The 27520-nt window shown below is 41.3% G+C and overlaps 1 protein-coding gene across 4 annotated transcripts in view; it reads left to right on the top strand.

The window, feature by feature from the left end:
* Positions 1-27520, top strand: part of DST (dystonin) — a 286945-nt gene that overhangs the window by 13605 nt on the left and 245820 nt on the right. For 3 of the 4 annotated variants that reach the window (XM_062489751.1, XM_062489750.1, XM_062489749.1), the window contains exon 1: positions 23231-23321. In XM_062489751.1, coding sequence (XP_062345735.1) covers positions 23231-23321 — 91 coding nt within the window. Of the gene's footprint in view, positions 1-2534; positions 2724-21716; positions 21925-23230; positions 23322-27520 lie in introns of those variants that run through there. The other variant, XM_062489748.1, reaches the window with a different exon arrangement.

Genomic DNA, 27520 nt, shown 5'->3' with positions numbered 1-27520 from the left:
TCAAGAGTAGAATGAGCCTCAGCAAACAGAAGGAGATGAGCTCTTAAAGAGATAAAGATCCCATTTTCTTGCTAGTAATAAACAGCAAAAGTGAAAAAATACAGAAACTATCAAGGTGAAACATTGTCTATAAACAGATTTTTCTGGAAATCACAGGTGACTTTTTCATATTGAAATATAATAATCAATAAACCTAGACATATTTTGAGGTGAAGCCACTTGGTGAGACAGACCCACATACTTAAATCCCTATTTGGCATGTGTTTCTAAGCACTTTCAGAGCTGCTTAGCTTCTATCAAATTCTTCTGTTACATAAACATACTTTCCTGAAGAGTTTTATCCAGCTAGTGAGATGGGAGTGCGGTGAGGGAGCAGTGCAGGGTATATCACAAGGCTTTGGCCAGTGGCCCTCATGTAAATAAACCATAATGCATTTAACATTTTGAAAATCGATTCTGATTTCAGAATTTGGAATATATTTGCTGGGTGTTTTGGTCTCTTAAGGGGTATTTTCACTTGCCATGGAATAATCCCCCATGCACACTAGAATTTTTTGCTAAACAAAAATTTCCACAAGCAGTAAGCCCTGCTATAGGAGGCTCCCCGAGTTGTGTTTTTCCCTCTTACCCCAAATAGTCCCTAGTATCATGTTGAATGATATATAGCTATTTCACAGCATAGAGAGAACATGGGTCAAGAAGCTTTCCTGCTGCAGTAGCATGGCAGAGTCTCAGATTTAGGTCCTTGAATGTTTGGAGATCCCCCTAAATCTGCACAGGTCTGCTGGCTGCAGTGGCTTCCACTGTACTGCTTGCTTTGGTTGGTGTGGGCAGGTTTTGTACTGCTTCCATTTCTGATACGGGGTGTCAGGGTCTGTCCTTACCCAAACTCTGGATGATTCCATTGCCTCAGTAGAGTAGGAGGGATCACAAAAAACGATTCAAGAAATGTTGGCTGTACCTTTGCATCATACATATTTCACAGCCCTGATACACTGCATGCATGAGCCTGCCAGACTGACTAAGTAGATTTGGGCTCTATTTCTGTCCCTCCTCTCCAGTGTTCATGTGTAGAGGGTTGTTCCCTGAAGGTTACTTCACCTTTCCCCTTCAACCTTTTTTACATCATCTGTTGCATGCAATGTGTGTCTGTAGCAATTACTGGCATGTGTATGTAAATGTGTGTCTGTGTCTTTTGGCCATTTAAGGGTATATTTACTTAATGTGGAATGCCTTTACTTAATGAAGATGGCTGTCTGTCTGTCTGTCTGAGTGTCCAGGACAGACTGGTGCTGTCTTTCCTCGCAGTCTCATGAACATTAGTGGAGGAAATCCAGCTTTCACAGAGACATACTTTTGATCATTTCAATTTACCAACATAACAGCATTTTAACGTAACTCTTTTGTGCTGATTTCCTAATTAAAGTAACAACAAAAAAGGCAAAACAAAACCCAAAAGCTAATGGAAAGGTGGAGAAAAAGAACAGCAGATTTATATGGAAATGTACTGCTCTTACTAGTTTTCTGCTGGCAGGAATTCAGGATATTTAGATTCACAGTATAGATTTCTGCAGTTTTATCTGAAATCTAACCTTGCAGAAGTTTGATTCTGAAATGCTGGCTTTGTTGCATTCAGCAGAGGTATTCTACTAGAATTAAAAGGAAAGTAGAAAATTAGGAACTGTTGCACCTATTCTCGGTTTTGAAAAGAAATATAGTCCTTGATCTGCAGACTGTCACTAAGGACAGGTTTGGCTCACCTATTCTGCAAGCTGGTATGACTAAGTGAACGAATATTTACAACCTGGCCAAGTTTAATATCAACCAACATCGTATTCAGTACAAATGGCCCTTGTCAGACTTGTGCATGCTCATAAGGGGACTGGGTGAAATGAGAGAATGCTCATTGTAAGTGCTCTGCAGGTAGCAATAAAGGGATAGCATTATGCATGTTGCCATTAAAGGAATTAAATTCTGTACAGCATGAGCCATTCTGGATGATGCTCAGAGCTTTTCCCAGAAAGCCTCCAAAAAGCATTTCTGAAGGGCAGCTTTTCCTGAGTTTATTAATTTGGCCAAATATACCCATATTTCTGAGATTATATAATTGTTACCACCTATCAATTCTTTTTCATTTTCATTCTCAGGAAAAAAGTCCACATTTTCAGCCCAAGCTCCCTAAAGCCATTTCTCATGAGGCCAAAAATTAACCTGGAAAATTTTAATTATAAAATTTAAATTAGAACTTTTTAGTTATAAATGACTAAAAGTGTGAGCTTATAAAGAAAAGCAACAGGAGTTACTGGCTGTGTCTATAATACATATAATTGAGCAATATAAATCAAATGTGATATTAACAGCACTTGGCAACATCTCTCTATTGTTACACGCAGTATATATGGACATTATATTAATTTAAGGTGAGCATGCCTGTACCTTGGGCTGTTGTTAAGATCCTGTGTGATTTTGCTGTTGTTACACAGCTCAATTTTGGGAGATGCCAAACACGGTGATGCCTTTTTCTCTTACTTTAGGGCTTCAGATCAAGTCCTCGTCATGCCAGAAGACGTGTGGCACCTCGCCTGGAGGAAACACAGCCTATAGTGGAAGCTCACCATCTCAGTGAGCAGGAAACTTCTGTAAGAAAAAGAAAAATCAAGAAAAGCAGCCGAGTCCAACCAGAATTTTACCATTCTGTTCAAGTTACCCCAACTCGAAAACCTGTAAGTATTCTGCCTCTAGGGATAAATAGCACTTAAAGTTGTAGAAATGTTTCTACTTAGAGGTGTGTGATGTAATTCTAATTTTTGGGCTATTCATATTCTCTTCCTGAATTCAAAAACCTTTTCAGTTCTCATATTCAGCAGCAAATCCAGATAAAAGTTGGTAAGACTGTATTTAATGTTGATGTATACCTCTAAAAAATAACCCAGTTCTGAAGAGGGTTTTTTAAATTTTGATTTTTTAAAATATATTCTTTAGACTATAATCTAATTAGGTATTTAATTTGATAGTTTTATAGTGATATTGCTTAATAGGTTTTTATAGCAAATGTGCATTTTATTGAAATTTCTTACTCAGATTTAACTGAGATGCTATGTACTGAACCAAATTTATATTAAATATCATGACTAGATCTAATTTTGAGGTTTCTTCTACTTTATACAGTGCTTCCAGTCTTTCTGCTCAACAAAACTTAGATCAAATCTGATAATTCTTTGCTCCTCAGCTTGATTTACACACAGTTCACTGATAACCTACTTTTAGTATGGAAATATGTCGGTTTGTTGAGACATACAGTTCTTGATGTAAATTTGTGTGAATATCTATTCTGTCCTGAAGGCATAATGCATTTCTCTTTTTAATGAGAGCTCATTGCTTTGACACATTTTCTGAAGAACTTTTCTGTGCCAGTGTTATGGGGCTTGAACAACTTCTATAAAGTCAGTATTATTAAAGAGGTAACTATTGAGCATACCCTAAACCAGATTATCTTGAAGTTGCTAGAACCTAACTGAGCCTTCCTAGATTGGTGTCAACTGAACACCAAGAATTATCCATGAGCTCTGCAGGTGGTTTAAGGAAGTATTCCTTAGTGGAATTAAATTGCTTGAGAGAACAAGCAACTTCTGCAAGAAAACCGTAGCTGCCAACAACTGCCAGATTTTTTACCTTTTATCTGAATTTGTGTTTCTGCTTTCACTTCACTAATCCCCATCTTCCTCTGTTCTCTTATGGTTCTATTTATGGTTTATTTTACACTGATCCTGTTTTTGTCTACTCTTCTTAAAGGATATGCTGTCACTTTCTTCTCAACCATCTTGCTTTCACTCCCATCCTATCTTTCAAGACTACTTTATCTAGCTCTGTTACTCTTACTAGGTCTCCAGCCTCCTACCAGGCTCCCTCTGTTCATGATTCACTTCTGTTCCTTTCCCTGCTTTGTTGTCCTTCCTTCACCTCTTCCATCATCAACCCTTTTTTTCCATACCACTCCTCTTGTTTTTTTTTAATTCCCTTTTTTGTTTGATTGCTCATATTTTTTTCCATGGTAGGCCTATGCCAAGGGTAAGCCTGCATGTCACTGCTGAGGCTGTAACCAATTGCCACTGATTACCAACACTGGAAAAAGAGCATCAGTGCCACTGAATTAAAGGGCTAAAACTGTAGAAATAGTATAAGCAGCAAAACAAGCTTGGAAGAATGGATTAATTAAGCTAAGAAAGCCCTGCTTTTTCCAAAAGTCACTAACACGTCAGGGACTTAAGGACCAGCAAAATAAATAATAAAAAAAAAAGTAAGAATAGAGAATGTGCAGTGTTACTATATAACTTCACTTGTGTATGATTTCGTGTCTGCTGTGTCTGCTAAGATCTACTACTGTGTCCTAGGGTGTCCTAGGTTTCAGTGAAACAATAATAAATCCCAGATTTAGAGAAAACTTCTCTCAGTGCTGTCGCTATCATGTCGCTTCCTTGAAATTGCTTTTGCAGTGTGTTTTGTACAGTTATTTAGTTCTTTCGATAGATTTTCTTTCTATGGCTTTCACGAATGCACATTTCTATGAAAAAAAGAATAAATTATCTTTATTAGACTACAATCCAGAAAACATAAGTCACCAATTTAATTTCTCATGGACATTGTAAGTTATTCTGAGTATATTACTAATGCCATGGTGACAGGGTGAGTAAGGTTTATGCCATTGTCATGACAAATCACTGCAGTGTTGTGAAGTTCCAGGCAGTCACCAGGATGTCCATCTTGCAGCTTATTGCATCTTCATCCTACTTAGTCTCAATGTCTTGAAGTTGAGAGATTTTTGACCTTCATCTTTATGAAGTTTTACGTGATTCAGCACCTTGTTAATGGGCATAATCTCTTTCCCCTTTCCCCCACTGATATTTCTAGCTCTGCCCACTTGAGCCACTCTAAATCACCTTTGTGTTGATGTTTATATTATGGCCATATTCTGCTGAGTTATCACTTGGAAAAGTCATTTATGATAGCTCCTAACCAGGAGACATTTCTCCTCATAAAACAGTTCTCCTTCTTGTTTTTTTTTTCCCTACTCATGCCTTTTTGTCCCCCTTTTTTTCTGACAAGAATGGTATCTCCAAAGTAACTTAAAAGAACTTTATGGAAAGCTTTTTCTTTGCTCCAGCAAATTTTTAAGTCCTGCAATATGTTAGCCTGTTTTGTTGTCATATTAAGATATATGCATATATATAAAGACTTTTCAGACATTTCATTAAAAGCTTTGGTGGATATCTAGATGCTAGGTTTTCTTATTCTTGCTAATTTAGACTATTTTGTATTTGGTTTTGTTGTGTCTAAATCTTGCTTTGCAGTTTCCTAGCTGCTGCTATAATTATCTGAATTTGCTTCTATTATTTCTTACTTCCTGCATAGCAATCTGAGATCGTTCCAGTATTGTTCCTGATCTTATCAAAACTAAATTAGGTGTAATTGTTTGGATGGGAATAATCCCACTGAAGACAATAATTGCTCCACTTGAATATTTACATGACAAGATGTTTGCAGAAATAGAAACATTGGTTTTCTCTGAAAATTTATTTTTTTTTTACACCTTCCAGGTCATTAATGGGGACATTAAATATATTTTGTGCTAATACTGATCCTTGCCAAACAAAGTTTATAAGGAATTTTCATTTTTATTTATCTTATTCTAGTGCAACATGAACACAGTGCTGAGGCTTCTCCTTTTAGGCCATGTTATTATATCTCATGTCCTGTAGGTCACCCTGTCATTAGTGGCTGTATTATTTGTGCTGACATTCTCTATAGGTGACAGTTTACATCAGCTTCCTATGGAGGACAGCACAGATAAATATTATTGACTTGTACTTTTTTGAACACGACAGAGAACTCTTGAGAACAAATGGAACCCTGTTTTTTAGATTGGTGTGATTGCATGCATATCAAGGGAGTGTTTCATGTTGCTCCTTTCACAAACTGGGTACTTGATTCTGTGTAAGTAGTTGTATTTTCTGAAGGTGTGGAAGGATGTGCAAAAATCTCTTGTGAGTATGCTGCTGCCTAGCAATACTTCTCCAGGGCAGATTTTAAACTGACGGTTCTACTAAAGCATTTTGAAAGTATTGTCTATATTTTAAATAGTACTTCTGCTCTGACAAAAAGTATAAAATGCTGCAAATAATTCATAGCTGGCCTTGAGTTTGTGTAAACATATGTGGCTCCTGAGCTGTAGGGTCAGTTCGATGTACAGTTCTGCCAAACAATGTTTGCATGTCTATAAACATAACTGAAAAGAGATGCTGTCAAAGCATCATCTTTTGACATTTCCACTGTTGAACGATTTGAAGGGCCCCTAAATTTACTGACTCATGCAGCCACCAGGATAATTTACAATCATGAGATATAGTACCAAAATTTGCACTTTATTTTGTCATGATCACTTTAAGACGTGGGAGATGAGACTACAGAGACAGGGTGATAAAGAAACCTGCTTTCTTCAGTTTCAGATGTGGAAGCCCTCTTTCTGCTCAAAAGCCTTGTACTTTACACATCCAAAAGATGATCTGTTTTGCCCCAGAACTGCAGCAACAGTATATATTGAGGTGATTATCTGCTGAATATTGCTACAAAGAAAAGTATCTCAGAAATTACCTACAAAGAATAAACTGATGACAAATAATGTTCTCAGAAGCACTGCTGATTGTAGGCATTCCTCAGGGTCTCCTAATTTACCTGTTTCTAATTATTTAAAGACTGGCCTTTGCTGAAGCAATTTAGCTCCTTAGGGATGGGTGCAGCATCAAGCCACTGCAAGGAAAACAGAGAGAGGTCAGATGTCTGGGAGGTCACATGTGGAAAAAACCTGATGTGAACTGCTTCATTAGGCTCCACTGAGACTAATCCCATGGCTAAAGTGAAACTTGCACTATGAGTACCCTAATGAAGAAACCATGACAGCAAAGTTTGATCCATTTTTAATGCTTCTAAAACCATAAGTTACCCCATTCATGGTCTTTTCAGCTGTCCTGGTTTTTACTTATATGCTGCATTTAAACCTTAGAACTTATGGGAAAATCAGTATAAGGGTTCTGTCTGAAAAACACTTAGGAGTTTTTTTAAACAACTGATACCAAATAATTTATAGAAGTCTCAGAAGTCTCTCATTTCTGACACACCTTACTTGAGAATAGTTTTCTTATATGGATAAAGTTGTTCTACAGAACATTCTAGGAGTTTTTAATATGTCTCATTAAATAATACTGATTTCATTAATTTTCATTTATTCTTACTCTGATGTTATGTACTAATTTTCCAATATCACTATGTTTTTTACATGCTATTTGAATGACCTAAAACATATGAGATGCAAATACTGCCCATCATCACCCTGCACAAGACTTGGTTATTCCAACTATTAGCTATTTAATCTATAGGTTACATTCATATCTTCTTTCTTTTGGAGATATCTGTGCATGCTGGATTGTGTCTCCTGTGAATTGCATTTAGAAGCAAACTTGACAAAACGTTATCATGCCATCTTTCACTTTCAGCATTTTTATTAGCATTAGATTAATGTTCCCAAATGTACATGCACATGTGTGCACACACATGCACAGATCTTCTTTCAGGACAATCTGAGCACAGCCATAACGACCAAACACAGGGAACATATGAATCCGTATAAAAAGTGAAATAAGACCTGCATTTTTTTCCATTTTTAAGACTGCAATGGTTTAGCCTGGCATTCAGCTAAACATGAACAGCACCACAGAGCTGTTGACTCACTTCTCCCAGTAGAATGGGGGAGAATAAGAGAAAGGTAAAACTTGTGTGTCAAGAGAAAGTTTAATCAGACTGAAAAGGAAGGGAAAATAATAAGAATTATAAAGCAATGTACAAAACAAGTGATGCCCAATGCAGCTGCACAACACCTGCTGACCCATGCCCAGCCAGTCCCTGGACAAGTGGCCACCACCCTCAGTCAGCTCCCCCCAGTTTTGTTGCTCAGCAGGATAGAGTGTGGAACATCCCCTTGATCAGCTGGGGTCAGCTGTCCCAGCTCTGTCACCTCCCAGCTTCCTGTGCTGACAGGGTGAAGGTGAAGAGTCAGTGATGGAGTGTCAGCCATGCTCAGCAACAGCTAAATCATCAGTGTGTTATCAACATTATTCTTACCTTAAATCCAAAATGTGGCCCTGTACCAGCTACTAGGAATCAAAATAACTCTACCAGAGCTGAAACCAGGACAAAGACTTAAAAGATATTGATGGGGATTTTGAGAAGCACCTCATAGTTTATTAGGTGATGTTTTCATAAAGTTTTTAGCAACATTTAAGCATCTGGTCATCTTAAGCATTTTAAAAAATATCCCAAGGAACCTATTTTAGGTGCATAGGATCTTTGCAAATATGACTATTAATGCTAAATCCAGTCATGTTTGAAATTAAGAGAAAGCTTGCAGTACCCATTAGGTTGATTCTGAAGTTCTTTTTCTGAGAGACTGTTTACATCTCTTTTTTGGTCTATGTTTTATTGCTTTTCTTATAGCAAGTAACTCCTCACTGGTAAATTCTTCACCAACACTTTTACCCAAAGAGTTAATTTTCCCGCTGCTCTTCCAGCTTCTGTGACCTCCTCCCTTGCTGCCTGCTCCTGATTTCCTCTTGGCTGCTTTTCCCTCTCCACCCTGCAGCTCATCCATTGCATTATAGCAATTGCCCATTTCTTCCACTCCTTTTGCCCAGCTCCTAGGCAGTTTAGGTTTTTGAAGGGATTTCTTAAAGGCGTATTGCCACAAGTTTCACTGGGCCCTGGAGGTGATTGCATTGCTGTAAAACTACTTTTTCCTAAAACACAACAGAACAATTTTAACCTAACAAGAATTAGATCTGGGATTTAAAATTATTGTCTTTCTAGTGATTTTTTTCCTATAGATGAGTTACTACAGCTGTTAAGCAGAATACAAAAGAAACAAGTTAATTACAATAGTGCTAATAATTAATAACAATGAATGGAAAAAGGCATAAGAAATAAGCATAGCAGTAACAGTACAAATCTGTATTTAAAGCACCTTAACTGACTTCATTGCTAGCTCTTATATGGACGGTTAAGGTCGTTTGAATTGATTGTCCCCTGTGGTGACAGATCACGTTTTCTTAGAATATATTTACTTAGATTTAAAGTTATGTGGTTGAAAATTGCATCAGATCTGTTCTGTACACCATTGCAAATCATCCTGTACCTGTGGGCAGATCCCTCTAATAAAGAAGAATTTGTCTTGATAGGTGAGCTGATTTCATACCATTTTTATTTTGTCTGAGTCAATTTTCATTCTCAGGGTAAGTGCTTATTTAGTGAAAATTGGATGAGAGCTTAAACCAGTCTAACTCTCTTCAATCTAAGGTGTTCAAAGAGAGTCAAAGTGCACCCTTGGTCCTTGGAGCTGAAGTTAACTTGCTACTAAATTAGAAACGAATGAGAGAAAATATTCTTCAAATGTTGTATCAAAGAAATAGTGTTGTGAAGCTTTGGCTTGAAAAATGTAAAATAGTTTTTTTTGCCACCATTGTTTTGCCATGATTTCCATTAACTGGGATTTTGTGTTCATTGATAGAATTTTACTATATGCTGTAGCAGAGCCTCACTGAGAAGTTAAATTTTTAGCTGTTCAGAATTTTTCTCTTTTAAATCCCAGTGTCCTTCTGGAAGAGCTAGTAATAGAAACCTAAGCTACTAAAATGTGCTAGCAGTCTTAAATGCAAGAAAAAATGTTTTACGTATGTGATTATAAATGGTAAATTCTGTACAGTAGGTGAAAGCAGGTTAAAATTAATCAGCTCTGATCTTGTTGATAGTGTTGTTTGCACAGCTTAAAATGACCAGTAATTGTCTTGCAGATGCATAGTAATTATAGCCTAAATGCAGATGTTTCCTTTTCCTTCACTGCCACAAGAGTCACTCTTCAGAGTTGTATTGTGTAACATCCTACTGTGGCACATGAAACTACATCTTTATATAGCAAGGGACTCCCTTATCCATTTGTATTTATATATAACACTCACATTGGTATGATGTTAAAAGAATAGTTTGGCAGAGGCAAGTATTCAGATATTATCAAGCACTGGAATTAAGGTTACACATGGAGTTTTAATTCAGTGGATTATGCATCTGTGTTGTCATACAGGCTTTAATTGTGTGATGGTGTACTGTTTTTTCACAGGATGTACTCTGTATTCATCATAGGGTAGAAGTGCTCTTAGAATGACTCTTATGTGTAGGAGTTCTGCTGCAGAAGTTGTAAAATGTGTACATGAATAAAACAGGAGATTTCAGGAAGACAGAGGATCTCTTATTTCTTTAAAAAGAGTGAGTGCTGCTTTGGAGATTGAAGGGTGGGCACAGGGTCACTGTAAATTACCTGAAGAACTGGTTAAAAACAATTTTTTATCTTCCATTTTCTAAGTGCCTGAATCAAAGCATGTAGCTGGGTTTACAGAAGTTCTTGGGCTGCCATTCACCACTGAGCTCTGTGTGTGCTGTTGTCTGAGTATTACTGATACATAATTTCAATAGCTCTTAAAAGTCAGATCCCTGGCATCTCAATTTGAGGTAGGTAAAAAAAAAATTGACCTCCTGGTTTAGTTTGCGTCCTGTGTAATGAGAGTGAAGCAGTCAGACACTGCTGTAGTGATGAGCACCAAAAACCAGTCTATTAACTAATAGACTAGTATTTGAATAGCATGAAGTAAGTTAAGTTCTAGGGCTGCCCATTGAACTGAGGATAGTAAAAAAAAATACTGAATAATTGTTTATGGAGTGAGTATCACCCATCATTTGCACTAAATAAGAGCAAGACTTTTACTAAGAAAATGACTGAGGTTGTAATAGTATATGATCACATCATTATGACTGCATCAAAAATACAAATAAACAGGCTGAACCAAGGCTGCATGGTGAACTTTAAGTCTGGGCTTTGGTAACATTTTAGTACTTAACTTTGCAGCCTTAAGAAAAGTATTTTAGCAGGAACTTTGTGTTTAATTTCCTACTGTTGCTAAAAACAAACTGGAAAAGCTCTGCTGTGCAGCTCATTGGCAGGTTTTGACGCTTTGACTGCAATATGGAAAATTGTGCTGGATTTCAGGAAGAGACTGATGGCATTTGTATTCTTCATATGAATCAGTAGCACAGGGGAGGAGGTATTTTTTTTCTAGAGGAACTCTTGGATATTTGCTAATGGCTGGCATTGGGGTGAAATTTCCCTTTCCTTCCAGGCTCCTTAGGGGAATGCACTTTCCTGTGCTCATTCTTCCCAAGTGTGGCTGTTTCTGCCATGTCTCCTCCAGCCTGCTCCTGACCTGCCTCTGCTGACTCCTTCCTTGCTGTGCAGTCCTCACTCCTCTGCTGACCTTGGCCCTTTTGCTCTTGCTCTGTCAGTTCTTGTTTCCCTCCTTCATGTCACAGCCCTTCCCAGGTTCACCTGGTCAGTCCTCTCATTGCTCTGGGGCACTTGTTCAAGCTGTCTCTTTGATTTCTGTGCCTCCCTGTGGCTTCTGGTTGCATACTCCATTCCTTGGCTCTTGTCCATCTTCTCTGAAACCTTCTCACACACGGTTCATACCCTCCTTGTTCAATAAACTACCTTGTTCCAAGTCTCTTGCAGAGGCAGGGCCAGTTTCATGCCATCATGTCAGATCCTAAACTCTCTCCCAGTGCGCTTCCTCCAGCATTGATGGTCACTACTCCAACAGTTACCTTGCAGGTCCATTTCCCCTGTAGTCTGTGCACAGAGTCTGCTGCTCCCTTGAATGCTTTTCAGCTGCAGCTCCTGGACTCTTGACAGTCTCTGTCCCTCAGGCTGTCAGTCCCAGTGTATTTCTCCAGCCTTTCCTGCAGCGTGCCGGTTCCGGTGTTTGTCCTGTCCACATTCACATCGTACGGCTTCTTCCTCTTGCTGCCTGTGCTGGCTGAGCGAGTCACAGAGAGCATAAACCAAGCAGCCTCCTGCCTCTCAGGTCTAGTGCCTGCCTTCCCCTGCTCTCCATGTCTCTTGTCTGCGCTGCCATCAGCCTGAAACCATGGCAAGCAACGATTAAATGCAAAGATTAGTTTTTGCTCTGGTTCTCCAAGCTGGAAGGATCCTGGTCAGCTCCTTGGTGGGGGATGGTAGGTGTCCCGAGACTGGAGGTAAGAGCTGAGAGGGTGAAATTTGCTTGGTCTTTCTGTGATGGTGGGGTACTGGTCTGGCAGAGCTAAAACCCCTGAGAGACTCTTTGTTTAGGGGGTGCCAATCTAAAGGGATTTTTCAGAGATGATACATTGAAGATGTAGAGGAGACGAATCCCTCTGCAGACATCCCTGTGAGGGCCCCCTGGCACTTTCTTTGAGATAAAAAAAACTACTTGCTTAGAATGACTCATGTTAGAAAAAATGTAAGCTCTTCTTCTTATCTTTTTAGAATATTATTGGTTAGGTTTGATTCTTTATAATTGGTTGTCCCAAACAAAGAAAGATAATGTAGTTGGCCAAAATGTGTTAACCCTGTTTTCCATTGGTTTACTTGTGATCCCCCCAAACCCTATAAAAGTACATGTGTGGTCCCCCATCTTTGGATTTGTAGCCTGACCCCTTCACGGACAATAATAAAGCCTGTGGAAAAAGTCTGAGCTGCTCTCCCTGTGTTTTTCTGCTGGCTGGAAACTACAGGTTTGTGTGAGAAACCATGAAGCCAAGTGCCTGAAAGGCCAGCACTCACAAACCTTGGAACTTTCCCCTGCCCAACAACAACAGGGCAGGGGAGACGACAAAAAGTTACAGAAGACATTTTAGTTGAGAAATTTGAACCTCGTTAAAAAAAGTCTGGTAAAATAACTTTGGTAGTTACCTGAACACTAGGAATAGTTAAATCAAACTATTTACCTTTGCAAAGAAGAACTGCTAGTAGGTGAGGAGAGATTAAAAGAAGTTAGCTTGCTCAGCAAAACCAAAAGAAGGTGAGAAGAGATAGAATGCAGGCTATGAATACATTGGGGAAGCAAAAAAGATTATTTAAGGAAATGAACATTGTTGTTGCAAAAACCCCCCCAAAGGACCAGGAATAAGGTTGAGGTGGCAACTAGAAGATCACTTGTAATCAAGACAGGAGGAGGTTCTGCAGCAGTTTTCCTGTCAGAGTAGTGAGATCAAACACAAACTTTAAAAGCTTTACTTTATACTTCCTGATGCCAGGGATAGCAGATGATATTTATACCTCAAAGACTTATCACTCTGACAAATGTAGACAGATTTTTAACAAAGATGGCAAAAGACTTATGTCTAGCTTAAAGCATATTCATATTTGAAGTATCCATCCCAAAGCTTACAGTCTTCTCAAGGGAGATCACTGGGATTTTTTTGCTGTTTACAAATAACTACTGGATGTTTTCATAATCTTGCTCTCAGGCTTCCCAGACATCTTTGACTAAAAATTTTCAACCAAATTAAACCTTGGGAAGGGATTATTTCCAAGCAAACTTAAGATAAAGAAACTCAGCATGGATTTTGAGAGAAAAATCTCATAATTTAATTATTAAAATTGGTGTGAGTAATTATAAGAATATGTGTACTACTGCTTTAGATTTTCTTTATGCCATTAGAAAAAAAAATTCTGCTATATCCACTTTTTATTTTTTCTTGAAAACAATCTATGACCATCACAGGTTTAAAAGCTACTTAGAACTTTAATTTGCTCTCTGCTTTCCAGAGTGCTTCCATACCCTGATATGCCTTTTATAGCAAGAGTAATTTGGTTTATTGCTAAAACATAAATATATAATATAATACAGCCTACAATGGAGAGTTTAGGAGGCTGAGAAAAGGATTTGAAGCTACATGATTTCTGATTCCAGACTCTTCCTCTGTTATTTGATTTGCCTTGTAAGTGTAGTAGGCAAATAAGTCTCTGTGTGCCTTGCTCAGACTTCAGTTATTTTGTCATGTTATGCTCTTTTGTGTCTGGCAGACCGGGGGGGGTCTGGGTCTCCATATCTGAATGAATACAAAATAGCTGCAATTAAAAATTAACACAAAATTTATTTTTATGTAATTGGAAGTTTTCTTTCAAGAGTAATATCCAACAATCATCTAAGGTACATACATTTCTTATACAGAAATAATTCCATTTTGAGAACCTGAAAACCTCACATTTTAGGTATTAATACAGGAAGCATTTATTTTGAAACAAGATAATGATAACAGAAGAGAACTTATATTTTCCTGATGGTTTTAGCATAACATTTAACTAAAATATGTATTCTCCATGCTGCAACTTCTCTGATACACACAGCTCAGAATATAATTTCCCCATTGCAAAACTTTCAATATCTTTCTGTTGGCTTCTGTAACGTAGGCAAGCTATTTAAAGATTAAATCCTGCAATTCATATTGAAAAACTAAGTAGAGAAAATGGACGAGGAATAAAGGAATGGATTTAATACATAACAGATCATGGCTGTCATGTTGATGATATTATTAATTTTAATGACATTGAGAGAGGAATCCACCTTTTCTATCAGCAGCTTTACTAAGAAACTTTTCAAAAAACTAATGGCTTTGGCACAGTCATTAAACAATATTATTTGGCCACACTTGCATGCAGGTCTTAGTTATACTGCAGGAAGTATGCCTTGCTTTTCAACATATTCATACAAAAAGGAAAAAATAACAAGTGGGTTTTCCTTGCACAGCAATATACTCGTTTTTTTTTCTCATGATGGCTATCTTGGTGGACGTTGCTGAGATCTGTGGAGATTACTTTGATAGTATCTGATCCCTCAGCTCAATCTCACAGTTAACAGGGAAGCATCTGTGAAATGTGATAAATGTGAAGCATCTACCAACTTGCTACTCCTGAAAGCAGAAACCCTACTTGTTGTAGTGTAATATCCACTAATTTCCTTTTTTAGCTATTAGAAGATGGTATCGTTTCAGACCAATATATTAGTGCTTGAAATTTGGTGTAGTTCTGCAGAATTCATACATGAGCTGCACAGTGGTTCCTGTTGCTTCCATTGCAGAGATCCCAGTCAGGGACTACTTCAATATTTTACCCAATTACTACTTAAAATAGACTGTAGAAGCAGTTGTCAGAGCAGGGATCAGAGCCCAGCACTTCCATCTACCCAGAGAGCAATGCAGAGTGGCTAGGCTCCCTCTTCCTCTTTTCCCATTCTACATCTAGAAATCTTAATTTTTTTTTAACATTTTTCCTCAATCAGGAGGTCATTGAGGAATTGCCTCCAGATTAGCTGCTGGGAGATGAGGGTCTGAGCCTAGGTGTAAAACTTCTTTTGATAATAAGGAAAAGACAAAGAGCCCCTTCACTTCCCTTAGAGTTCAAAGGAAGCTAATGCTCTCTGCTGTTATGAAACCTGCTCAATTTCAGAAGAAGGTTTGGGTATGCCTTATGTCCCCAAAGAATGAGATGCTTCATCATGCTGAGTGACCAGTTTTTCTGATCATTTGACTCTACCAAAAGCTCTGTTTTGCATCACGTCACTTTTAGATATGTAATTTGATGGCTATCCAATAAACATAGTTTGGTGTTACAAAATTGTATTGCAACACTCAAGTGAATAAGTGGATCTAGCCCTTTATCCATTTTAAATTTCATGTCCTCAATTAACCTATTTCTTCTAGAAAAACTGCATTTCTAATGTTATTTTCAAAGTGGGGGAATGATATCCAGAAAGCATCCAGAAAACACCTCATCTTCTTTTGAAAGCCTAGGAAAGCATCAGAATTTCCTTGTGTAAATACAATCACAGACTCACAAATGCATGCGATAGAATAAACACTGAATACTTCTTTCCATCTTCTCCTACCTTTAGAAAGAAAGAATGTAAGTTCCCTCTACAAAGCAAGTAGATATTGTCTTGATATTTGAAAAGCCCACCTGTTTGCAAAGACAGTTTAACACAGAGCCAGACCCTGGATGATCAGGAGTTCCAGTATATTTGCCTTCCAGCTTTCTACTTACTGTGTTATAACATTAAATACAAACCCAGAAACTCTGTAGTAATTTTCATATTTCCTGATAACATAGGTACTTGGAAGCATGTGTGTCCTCTTAAGTGAGTGGCACAGAACCAAAGAAAAACATTAATTTCCTATATCTGCATCTCCACTGGTGATTTTTTTTTAAGTTCATCATCACTGGTTTTACACTGTCCTTGTTTGTACTTTCATTTGTGTGTGTTTTGAATTTTGATAATTTTTGGCAACATGCAGTCCCAAGGGACTCACATAGCCTGATTACGTACATTGGATGTTTTGTGTTCTGCATGGCATTATCATCTAACTAGGCTAAAGCGGTAAAGATTTACTAATGGGAACGTTCAGTTGCCCTAGATTTTGTCTTAAAATTGTTACGTTATTTTCCTTTAAAAGTTGATCCACTTTAATATAATTCAGTCTGGGATGTTAAAGGACAAAAACAGCCATTTACTTTCAATTGATATTCTAAATTATTTTAAATTAGAAGGAATTTTGCTGAAACACGCTGAGTAAAATAATTATTTCAGTGCTTAGTTTCTGTTGATATTTATCCTTTTCCCCACAATGAGTAAAATAAAATAAATCAAAAAATACATGCCAGGAATTATGACGATAGTTTAGTATAAGTGAAATACAAATAACTCATAACTAAACTGAAAATTAAATGTCAGTCAGTGTTGACCTGTACTTCCAAAAACCAGCATGAAAGGACTCACTGCAGTGGACAATCTTCTTAAAGATAAAATATGGAAGTACAAACTATTTGATTAGAATTCAGCTGGCCAGCACAATCTCTGATGTGTCATAGGGTCGGGGAATTTTTGTAATATGAAGATAATTGGATATCAGCCTTGCGGCAGCTTTTCCCAGCTAGTTCGCCTGACCGAATTTAAATCCGGACCTCGCCTGATGCTTCCTCCCCCAGGAATGCCAGTGTGCAGTCCCCGCTGTTCTTGACCCTTTCAGCTCCTCTTTACACGTGGCTTTACCTGATCGCAGGTGGTGTGCAATACTCGACACCATTTGCCAGCTACACCATTTTCCACTCATTTCTACCTGATCTTCTGCAGTGCCTCACCCGTGACAAACAGCGCTGCTTTCCCTCCTCAGGGGAAATCTCTCCCAGGAACTTGGCCGCATCCCTTTTACAAGAAGTATGCGAAATGCCTCTTTGAAATCATCCCCGTTACTGGAAACCAGCTCGCTTTTACAGCACAGCTGCAAGCCTGTCTCTCAGGCGGCTGCTGTAATCCCCTGATTTCGCGGAATCCCGCCGGCAGCGGCAAAGGGAGCTGGGCTCTCCTCCGCGGAGCCCGGCGCTGCCGGGGACTCGTGAGCGCTGCGCACCCCCGTGCGGCACCGGCAGCGAGCCGTGCCACGGCAACCCCGGCTCGGGATGCTGCCGGCTCCGCCTGCTGAGCTGAGCCGAGCCGAGCCGAGCCGAGCTGAGCTCCGCCTGCCCGAGCCGAGCTCCCCCGCCCCGGGGAGCCCTGGCTGCCCCGCGCACACCTGCGCTGCAGATGCAGGGGGTGAAGAGAGGCCTCCAGGCTGCTGAGCAGCATCACTGCATCATCGGAGGCAGAGAATAAGCAGCTATAGCAACTGGGCTGTGACCTTGCAGGCCTTCAAGCTAAGGGCAGTCAAGACCTGACCCTTGCTAAGTCCCTAAGAGTAGGCTAAGCAAGGATGACCGATATTTTAGGTGATATAAAAGACACTTTGCTCACATATCCCCCCCAAAAAGCATTGTGTGTTATCAACTGATGTTTTTCACTTGCACACAGCAATGTACTTTATACAGAAATAACATATATGTGCCTTACATATTTTGATTTTAACAGAGTATAACAACCTTTTGTTTTTCATGTGTTGGCCTAATGGGCTAAGGACCTTTTTCAGAATCATACAGATGTTCTGCATTATTTCCTAATTTTTAAACTGCTTTATATGTTGCTCTGATAATGGAATGCTTATTTGGGACATACAACTCTATCGTGGAAAATGTGTATGCTAGAAACACAGAATCCAGTGGGATGAGTGGTACACAAACATTGCCTGTGCAAAAGAGGAACAGTTACAGAATTCTTATCAAAGCTGTTAATTTAGTCAAGCGAAGTTGTCCAGTTCATCATAAACACCCTTGGAATAGCAAAGTCAGAAATACTTAGGTGCTCAGTATCTCTGTGTACACATTACTCAGAAGTATCTTCATGCTGAATAAGATAGTAGACTATAATTACGTTAGAATTTGACATTTCTTGATGTTTTCCAGATTTTGCTGTTATGAAAAATTCCTTTCTGAACTTCCTCCATTGCACTGAAAATGAAACAACATGGTTATTGAAGAGCTAAAAGCTAAAGTGGGTTTTGTTTATTGATTTGGTTACTGCATGTATTAATTAAGGTAGGATTACCAAAGCAGATAACTAGTTGTAATATGTACAGATGCCAAAGGCTGCTCTACCATTGCCTGTTCAGTTTGATTCTAATAAAATATGAGTGGAGTCTTCTCACATAGCTCATCTTCCAGTATTGTAGCAGAGCTGACTGAAAGGCAGACTCCTTTTCCCTAAAATTGACATCTCAGTAGACTGATAGTGCATAAAGAACAACCACTCAATAGTGCTTTTGGCTTCAACAGATAGGAGGAGATGTTATAAAATATAATAATGGGCTATGAAGGCCTCTTTTGAAAAAAGAAATCCTACTGGATAAAATTTATAGGTTACTTTAAAATATAAATGTGAGAGTTGAGAGATCTTTCCCCAAAACTTCAATAGCATTTGCTATTGTACTTTGTTGTTGCATATTTCAAGCTGCTACATAAATACTAGTGAACTATTGCTATAGCACCTCACAACACTGTGTTTGGCTTTCATATTATAAAATAGAAAAGCAGAAGGTGAAAAAGATGAAAGTCAGAATCTGTCACTGTGGGTCTGTGTGATCCAAAGATACTGGGGGTTGCTGATCAGCCAAAAGAAGGTACAGGCCTTAACCATCAAGTTCAGAGCTGGGATTAAAGGCAACACTTTATCTTCTATGGCAAAATCTGGAGCTAAGGACAGTCTCGAAGGAACCTAATCCCTGAGTAAGCACATGAGGGGCCCTGGTAGCCCCAGCTGGTACAGCAAAGTCCCCTGCAGCAAGCTGAGCCCTTCCAGCTTCTACCAGGAAGACACCTATAAGTGACCATCCTGCTTTGTGAGATCCAGTTTTAGCTTATTATACAAAGTGACAGCAAAATAGTGTCTGCACCAAAACTAATTATGAAGGCAATCTGAGCTGGTATCAGACATCTCATGTTTCTCTTTTTCTGCACTTACCTTCTGCTCTCTATACATCACAGTACAGTGGACAAGAATTCAGTTAATTGGTCTTACATATTCATTCCCTCCCCCTCAACTTGCACATTTCAAACTTCACCATGGAGCACTGTACAAGGAGAAAAGAGAATTGGGATAGAAGTGAAGAGGGTCAGAAAGAAAAAGCAGTAATAAGTGATCTCCTCTTATTATAGCAGATTTATTTAACTGTATATTATTTTTACTTTTATGCAGAGCAAAGAGTGCATCATGTTGTTTCTCTGGATTATGCAGGTTCTGAGTTTTAAATGGGTATGACAACTGACTGTAAAAAAAAATCAGACAGCAACAATATGTTTTATCAGATCTCAATCACTGTACAAATTTCTTCTTTAAGTGAAGGTACACTTTAAACCCCTTAATAGAAAAAAATAAAGTTAAGCAATGGGCTACAATACAAGCCTAAAATATTATCTGGTTTAGTACTGATGCCTAGGCTGACCTGGAACAGAGACTGGACAGAGTGAAATGGATAAAATAGGTGTTCATTGAAAGGTTACACCTTGGGAAAGGGCTGGGGCTACACCCAAATCAAATCCAAGATGGATCCTGGTCACGAGTTTTTACACTTTTCTAAGTTTTGGTTCATCCACATGTTGGGGTCAATTATCCAACCACAGCTCCAGCTTATGAAGTTTCAGCCCCTGGCTTGCCCCCTTTCCCTCACTGCTGTTTATGCCTTTTTGGGTACCAGTTGTCCTTGATTCTCTAGCTAGAAAGGAATTGTTTTGTCTAACTACTCTGTAAAGAGAACTTACTAACACGTAACATGAAGTTTCAGAGTTACAGACTAAGTGTCAGAGGATCTGAAAAATATAAAAGCTGAAACCCAAGGCATCAGTATCAAACCTGGAATCTAGAATGGCTGGATGGGGCTGTTGCTGTGTAACAAAATATGCTGGTTTTAAACTGAAAGAGGGGAGATTTAGATTAGATACAAGGAAGTAATCCTTCACTATGAAGTTCCAGTGAGGCACTGGAACAGGTTGCCCAGAACAACTGTGGAAGTAACCACGGCCAGGTTGGATGGGACTTCGTGCAACCTGGTCTAGTGGAAGGTGTCCCTCCCCCTAGCAAGGGGGTTGGAAATAGATGGCCTTTAAAGGTCCTTTCCAACTCAAGCAATACTGTGAGTCTATGATTCTACTACACCTGTAAAAGTGGACAACAGCACACTTCTAAAAATTAACATGATTTGGATGAACGTCAGGTTGCACTTTTGAAAGGCTATAACAGTAGCTCCCACATAAAATGACAAATCAAACCCACCATTTCCTTGTCTGGTGCTTTGGAGTGCACAGATCCCTTCAATCAGAAAATACAGAGTAAAAAGAATACCACCTTGCTGTCCACTGGGTCCTGATAACATGTTTAATGATGTACATTAAATTTCAACATGGTGCCAAACTACTACTGTTCATCGCATCTCCTTTTCCCACTTTGCTATAAACAGGGAAGACAGATATGGCTGCAGTCCCCTCCCTGCACTGCATCAATGTTTATTTACGTTTCTGGAAGAATTTCTTTTTTGAGTACAGAAACGGTGCACATGCTCCCAGCTTCCCATGCTTCCCAGCTGGGAAGCCTAAAAGCGGATACAGTTTGTACTCCGAGGTCAGTCATTTGGTTGCCGAAGCCACCTGGCAAAGTGTGACCGAAGGCTGCCCATCGTGCCCTGCTGTCCGAAGGGGCTGCCCTGGGAAATCGCGTTCCTCCGTCCCCCCCGTCCCCATTAGCCAGCCGCGCCGGGCTGTCCCCGGGAACGCGGGGCAGGAGGGGCCCGGGGCGGTAATGAAGGGCCCGCCTTGGCTCCCGGCCGGCCTGGGTCTGTCCCAGGGGCAGATTTACCAGCAGCTCGCAGATGGCAAATCTTCCCCTTGTCCTGGCGGGGGAGCCAAACGCCATCGATCTGTAGCCGGGAAGGTTGGTGGTTTTTTTCTTCCCACCACCCCCCCCCCCCCCCCCCCTTTTTTTTTTTTTTTCGGCTGTTGTTGCTACTGGGTTTATTGTTGGGGAAGTGGGAGGCTCATTCGCGACCTGGTTGCCCAGCCGCAGGCCACGGCTCTACCCCGACATCCCTCCAATTGCACTCCCGCTAAAGACCGGCTATTTTTTGGAGGATCACCCTCGGCACTCCGCACACGCACCGCTTTCCCCTTTAAATTCACAGCAATGGTGAGCGGCAGCCCTCTCCCCTATCCTCCTTTTCCCGTGAGATGCTTTTCCACTCCACGCGGGGCGGATATTCGCCGGCGCCACCTGAGCCCCTCGTCCCGAGCTGCTCCCGACGCACCCTGTCTGTCTGTCTGTCTTCTCGTGCAGAGCTCCGGCAACGCGTCCTACCGATGCTCCATGTCGTCCTCCGCCGATTTCTCCGACGAGGAGGACTTCAGCCAGAGGTCGGGGACGGTGTCGCCGGCGCCGGGGGACACGCTGCCCTGGAACCTGCCCAAACACGAGCGGTCCAAGCGGAAGATCCAGGGCGGCTCGGTGCTGGACCCTGCCGAGCGGGCCGTGCTGCGCATCGCCGGTAAGGCGCGGTCGGGGGCGGCCGGGGGCCAGAGGGACCCCCGTCCCTTCTCTTTCAGAGCGGGCCCCCCCGGGCGGTGACTAAGCTCTTTGGCCGCCTTTTCCGGCTGGGAGAACTGATGCGTGTGGAAGGCGAGCCGAAACACGCGCAGGTGCTCCCATTAAGCTTTCATATGAAAAGGCATCAGCGGCGGGGGGCTGCAGCCGTGGCGGGGGCCGGTTCGGTAGAGCCGGCGCTTTTCTCGGCCCACGAGGCCGAGGCAGCCCCCGGCCGCCCTGGGTGGAAGTGGAGTGGGACCGGCCGCAGCCGGGGAGAGGCCGCGGCGGCCGATGATGCTCGGCGAGGGGCGGGGGACCAGGCGCCGGTCTTTGTCCGCTCGGGGCCGGGGCTGCGCTCGGGGAGGACGGGGACCGGAACGGAGCCACTCCGGTATGCCAGAGACCCGGCGACAGCTGATGTCGAAAATAGGGCCGAGGCCCGCATCACTCTGGCGAAAGCTGAAAAAAGCCCGTAAAAGAATCCCAGAAAGATGCGGCGGTCCTCAGTGCTCCCCGAGAACACCGCTGTTGTTTTCCCCCACCGCCCCGATTATACGTGCGCCTCCTTGGGTCCCTCCCAGGACACCATTTCCCAGGGTAACCCATCCTAGCGGCGCTATTAGCGGGGACAGCGCTGCGGAGCCGGGCTCCCACCAGCCGCAGGATGCAGCCGCAAGTGCGGGGCTTGCGGAGCCGGCCCGGCCTCCCGCGGATCTCGCCGCCGCCGCCCCCGCGGGCAGAGCGCGCAGGACGGGGGACCGGCGGGCTGGGGGCAGGGCAGCGGGGATGGCCAGGGCCGGGGGGCAGCGGGGGAACGCAGCGCGGCGGTGACACCTGCGGCGGGGCCGCGCCCTGCCCCTCCGCCGCCACTGCGGGAGCTCCCGACCCGGCTGGGTGCTGGCTTGAGGTCCCTCCCCGCGAGTGCGGTGTCCCCGCCGGTCCCGACAGTGCTGCAGGCGTCGCGTCCCCGCCCCGGCAGCCGCGGGGGGAGGCGGCGGTGGAGCTCGGCGGCCCCGCGGGCGGTGCCTTGGCCACGGGGCTGGAGCCGGGGGAGGCGGTGGCCGTCGCCGGGCTAGTACCGCCCCCTCCGCGCTCCGAGGGGCGGCTACCGAAACCCGAGCGGCCGCGGGGGCGTTTCCTTGGCCGGGCTGGCAGCGCCGCCCACCGCCGGCTGCTGCCGGGGTTTTTCTTGTGCCACCCCGAGGCTGCCGGCTGCCCCGAGCCGCACAGGCGGGCAGGGCAGGGCTGGGTTAGGTTAGCTGCCGGCCATGGCTGGCTACCTCTCCCCCGGCGCGTATTTCTACGCCGAGGAGCAGGAGTACCTGCAAGCCTACGAAGATGTCCTAGAGAGATACAAAGGTAGGGCAGCGCTCCCTGCTGTGTGCCGCCACACCCGCACGGCCGCTCGCCCCGCCGGGCGTGGCGACTGCGGACCCGCGAGGTGCTGGTGGCCAGGTGGGGAGGATTGGTGGCCCCGCGTCCCTGCGAGGGTCGGTCCCGGGGGAACGGACGTGGGCGGCTTGTGCGATAGATATAAATACCGTGTCACCTCACCAGTGTGTGACAGGCGCTCTCGTGTGCTTAAAAGTCGCTTTTTCGAGTGTAGTGCGGACACGGGGATTTATGTCTCGAAATGCATTCGTATTTGAAGATCTTATTTCTACCTATTTTTTGTTGCCTTTTTTTTTTTGTTGTTGGTCTAGGGCAAAAATTAGCTTAGTTCATGTGGCATCTGAGTTTCTTTTTCATCGAGTACAGAAAGATAAGGAAAAAGGCCTTTATCACGATGAAGATGCATGCAGCTAAATTAATCTTCCTAGAAATGTAAATTGCACTGATTTCTTAAGCACATCAGGATGGAAGGGCTGGTTTGGATGATTCATTGCTGTTTTTCAGTACATTTGCTAGTACTAAATCTGAAGGAGCTTATCAAAAGTGTTACAGCTCTGATTTTCATCCAAGTGTGAAAGGGATGGAGTTAACTGTTCGCACTGAACCTTCATCCCTGAAATAGTTTTTAGAGCATGTCACAGCATATACTGACATTTGCAGTGCTGAGTCCTTTTGTAATGTTAGGGAATAAGATGTTAGATTTCTTATCTGAAGTTTTTCAGCTGTATATCTTCAATCAGTCCTGAAGATTTCTGTTAAATGGTTTCTACTGATGGGAATGGGAGTGGCATAGTTTAAGACAGCTTGATTTGATGATACTGGTAATTGATTTTATTTATTCTGTGTTGTTAGTAGCAATATTTTGAAAAAATAAACCCTCAACAGATGGTTGTTTTGACTATGAGAACTCGTTGGGTCTGAGTGTACTTTATACTGGTGTCACTTGCAATTTCATGTGTCATTAGCGGTATTGACTAATGACTCCTTTGTGTCTGTTGCCCATTGTGTCAATGCAGCAGTGGAGCATGTGCATCGTTTCTGTACTGAAACGCATTAGTGCATTTTAGTTGAGAAATAATTACCATCTGATGATTGCCATCGTCTTCAAAAGCATGTCTTTATTCCATTCTCTCATTTTTTTGAAGTCCTCAATTTAGATGCAGCTGATCTGATTTTTGCAAAATTCTGGAGCTAGTAGACTGTAAATAAACACTGTGAAAGCTTATTCTTCTGCTTTGGCTCACCTTTTATTTCCTGTTAGAATTAGGCTTAATAAGGCTCCTTCTCATACCTATTACTTGCTTAATAACCTGGGAAAGAGATTAGGCCCAATTTCCCCTATTTCAATGGGAGTTTTATTAGGAAAGGGACTGAAAGGTTTGGTTTTTATATGTTGGGGAGCAATAGGATTTTGGTTAAATAAACTTTGAAAACTGTTATGCATCTCTGTAAGAAATAAAGCACTTTCTGAAGTATTTGAATAAATCTTATTGTGAGGGTAATACAAAGTCCATTCATATGCTATTTTCAGTGACCCCCAAATCCTGAAATTATTTGGAAGGATCAAGTGTCTGTTGTCTTAGTTTTTAGTGTCATCTTTTATGTATTGGTGTGCTGTGTTTTGCTGCTTAAGGTAGACTTTATTCAGCCATTTAGAGCAAAGGTAAAGGTTTGGACTTGTTTTGATTAAGATATATTGGAAACCTGGAAAACACATTACTTTCTAAAATGTGTTTTCAAGCCAGTCATGATTTCCCATTTGAGTCCCAGTAGTATGACTTCACTACAGCGATTGTTGTTCTGATGACTTGCTATGGGAGCTGATCTAATCAGAGAAGAATTGCTACAATATAGGCTTTGAAGAGGGAGTGCCATTTCTCAGTTTTGTAAACACCTCCTTTAGTAAATTTCCTAATCCAGTGTTAACTTTGTGGCTTTATAAGATGAGCTTCAATGTATAATTTTAATGCTGGTAGTTCTTTTTTTTTTTCCTTTCTTTTTTTTTTTCTTTTTACAGTCTGCAGAATGCTTCGTACTAATCTAGGCCATTATCAGGGTGCCAAATTATCTATGTCCCAGCTGTTGAGTACTGTAACTAGCAGAGTCAGCTGTACAAAATTCATTGGCTGTCTTGGAAGGCTTGGGATCGTATGATGCTGCATCATTAAGAAGATCAGGCCGTTTGGTTTAGGAAGATAAAAGCTGCCCTTTTAAAATGTAGAAAAGTGAAATTTTACTCCTCCTCTGTTTGTGTTGCCAAAGTAGACTGTGGATCTTGAAGATCATGCAATAGCAAGTACCTTGTTGTTTTAAAAGTTGAAAGCAGGATATCTGTGTGTCTCCCAATTCTGTATGCTGATCATGTCTCTGGCTGTAACAGTAAATAATTAGGCAACTGCTTGCTAAATCTGACATACCACAGAAGTGCTGTTTGCTATGGGGGAAGAGAGTGTTGTTTTCTGATCCCTGGTCAGCTCAGTTGCTGGCTGTCATTTTTTTTTCCCTGGATTAGTAATTATTTTGCAGTATTTCTAAAGCATTTGATGGAAGAAAAAAATCACATTATCTCAGGTGTTTTAGAAATCAGGTTGAATCCAGCTACTTACTCAGGGGAAGAAAATACTTCTTTGTTTCTAGCACTTTCAAGAATTCAAAGGCAAACCCTTTATTATGAGAGTGGCAATAAAATACCTAGTTTAGTTTATCTGAACTATTCTACATATCTCGCATCTTGTTTGTGACTGAATAGTAATATGAGAAATCATACAAATATTAATATAACTAAAGATTCAACTTTTTTTCAAAAACTGTATTTGAGTTCTCTGGGAGGTTGTAAAGAACTTCAAGAATTATTCTTGGTGCTCCGTAAGTTACCTCATGGTTGCCTGGGAACAAACTGTAATAAAATTGTTAGCTGTAGCCTTTTTGATAAATAAGAAAATGTCCAATAGTATTTAATATACATTTCATTTTTAAAACATTAAGTGCCATCTCTGTCATATGGCATAAAAATGCATTGTTCTGTGCCATAATTATTTGAGCATCAAATATCTGAAGGTTATGATTTTAAGCTGTAAATGCAGTACATTCATTACATTTCCTCTGCTATAAATCTGAAGTAATAAACTGAGAATCTGAAATTTATTGCTGAAACTAAACTTTATGTATAATTATATAATCCATCTGAAATGGTCATTCTTTAATGTATTCTTCAGTTCAGGTAGCAAATTTTGAGTACCAGTTGCAATAACCCTTTTCTGAAAGATTTTGACTGATTATGTAACTAGGTTGTCTCCATTTTGACATATTTTTTTTATATGGGTACATCTGTTAATGACAGTGTAATTGTAGTATCTGGAAAAGAGCTGATTCATGGAGTTAAGTGTTGAATAAATCATAGTTGTTCAACACATTCTTTAACTATGTAACCCCTTAAAGTTTAAAATGTATAGTGTTATCTGGGCTGTGCAGAGCTTTTTATGCTGTAGATTTAAACATCTACATCTATAGGAAACAGACGTGTTAGAATATTCAGCTTGACATGACTGCCCGTGAAAAATACAGTCTTGCAGTTCAGGGACTTCTCTGAATTGTTGCTAATACTAGGAAAGGTGTCACATGAATATTTTGTTTGGAATGGGTGCCTGATTAGTGCTTCCTTTGGGTACTTTGGACTTGCTGCATATCCCTTGTGTCTGTAGGAAGGAGGGGTAAGTCTGGGGCTGGGGGACAGCAAAACTCAGGTCAGGCTGTTAAACTTCGGTACATTCTGTTTCACTGTTGGCATTGCCCTCTTGCTTTCAAGAGATCTGTGATACTACATGTTGAGCTGAAGCACAGAGAACAGCTCTGGTTCTGTATTCTGAGAACAGAGACACTGGAGATGGACAAGAGCTAGCTGGTCATCTGATGTGTTTTGTTGCCTGTGTAGGGTTCAGAGACAATGTAATTTGTTCTAATGATTGATTGAGGGTGGTGTCAAGTAAAGCTGTTCTGACATTGGGTACAGGTTTTGAATTAAGACAGAAACAATAGATGCCTGTTGTCCAGCTCCTTTGAGCTGACTTCAGGAAGGGAGCATTTGCACAGGATGGTTTTTATACATCTGAAAATGAATTGCTGCTGCATTTTAGGAATTTGGAGGCTCCTAAATATGTTAGGTATCA

The sequence above is a fragment of the Cinclus cinclus genome, chromosome 3 (assembly GCF_963662255.1).
Source record: "Cinclus cinclus chromosome 3, bCinCin1.1, whole genome shotgun sequence".
In the NCBI taxonomy this organism is placed as follows: Eukaryota; Metazoa; Chordata; class Aves; order Passeriformes; family Cinclidae; genus Cinclus; species Cinclus cinclus.
The sequence above is the reverse complement of the archived record's forward strand: the minus strand, read 5'-3'. Positions and strand labels throughout refer to the sequence as shown.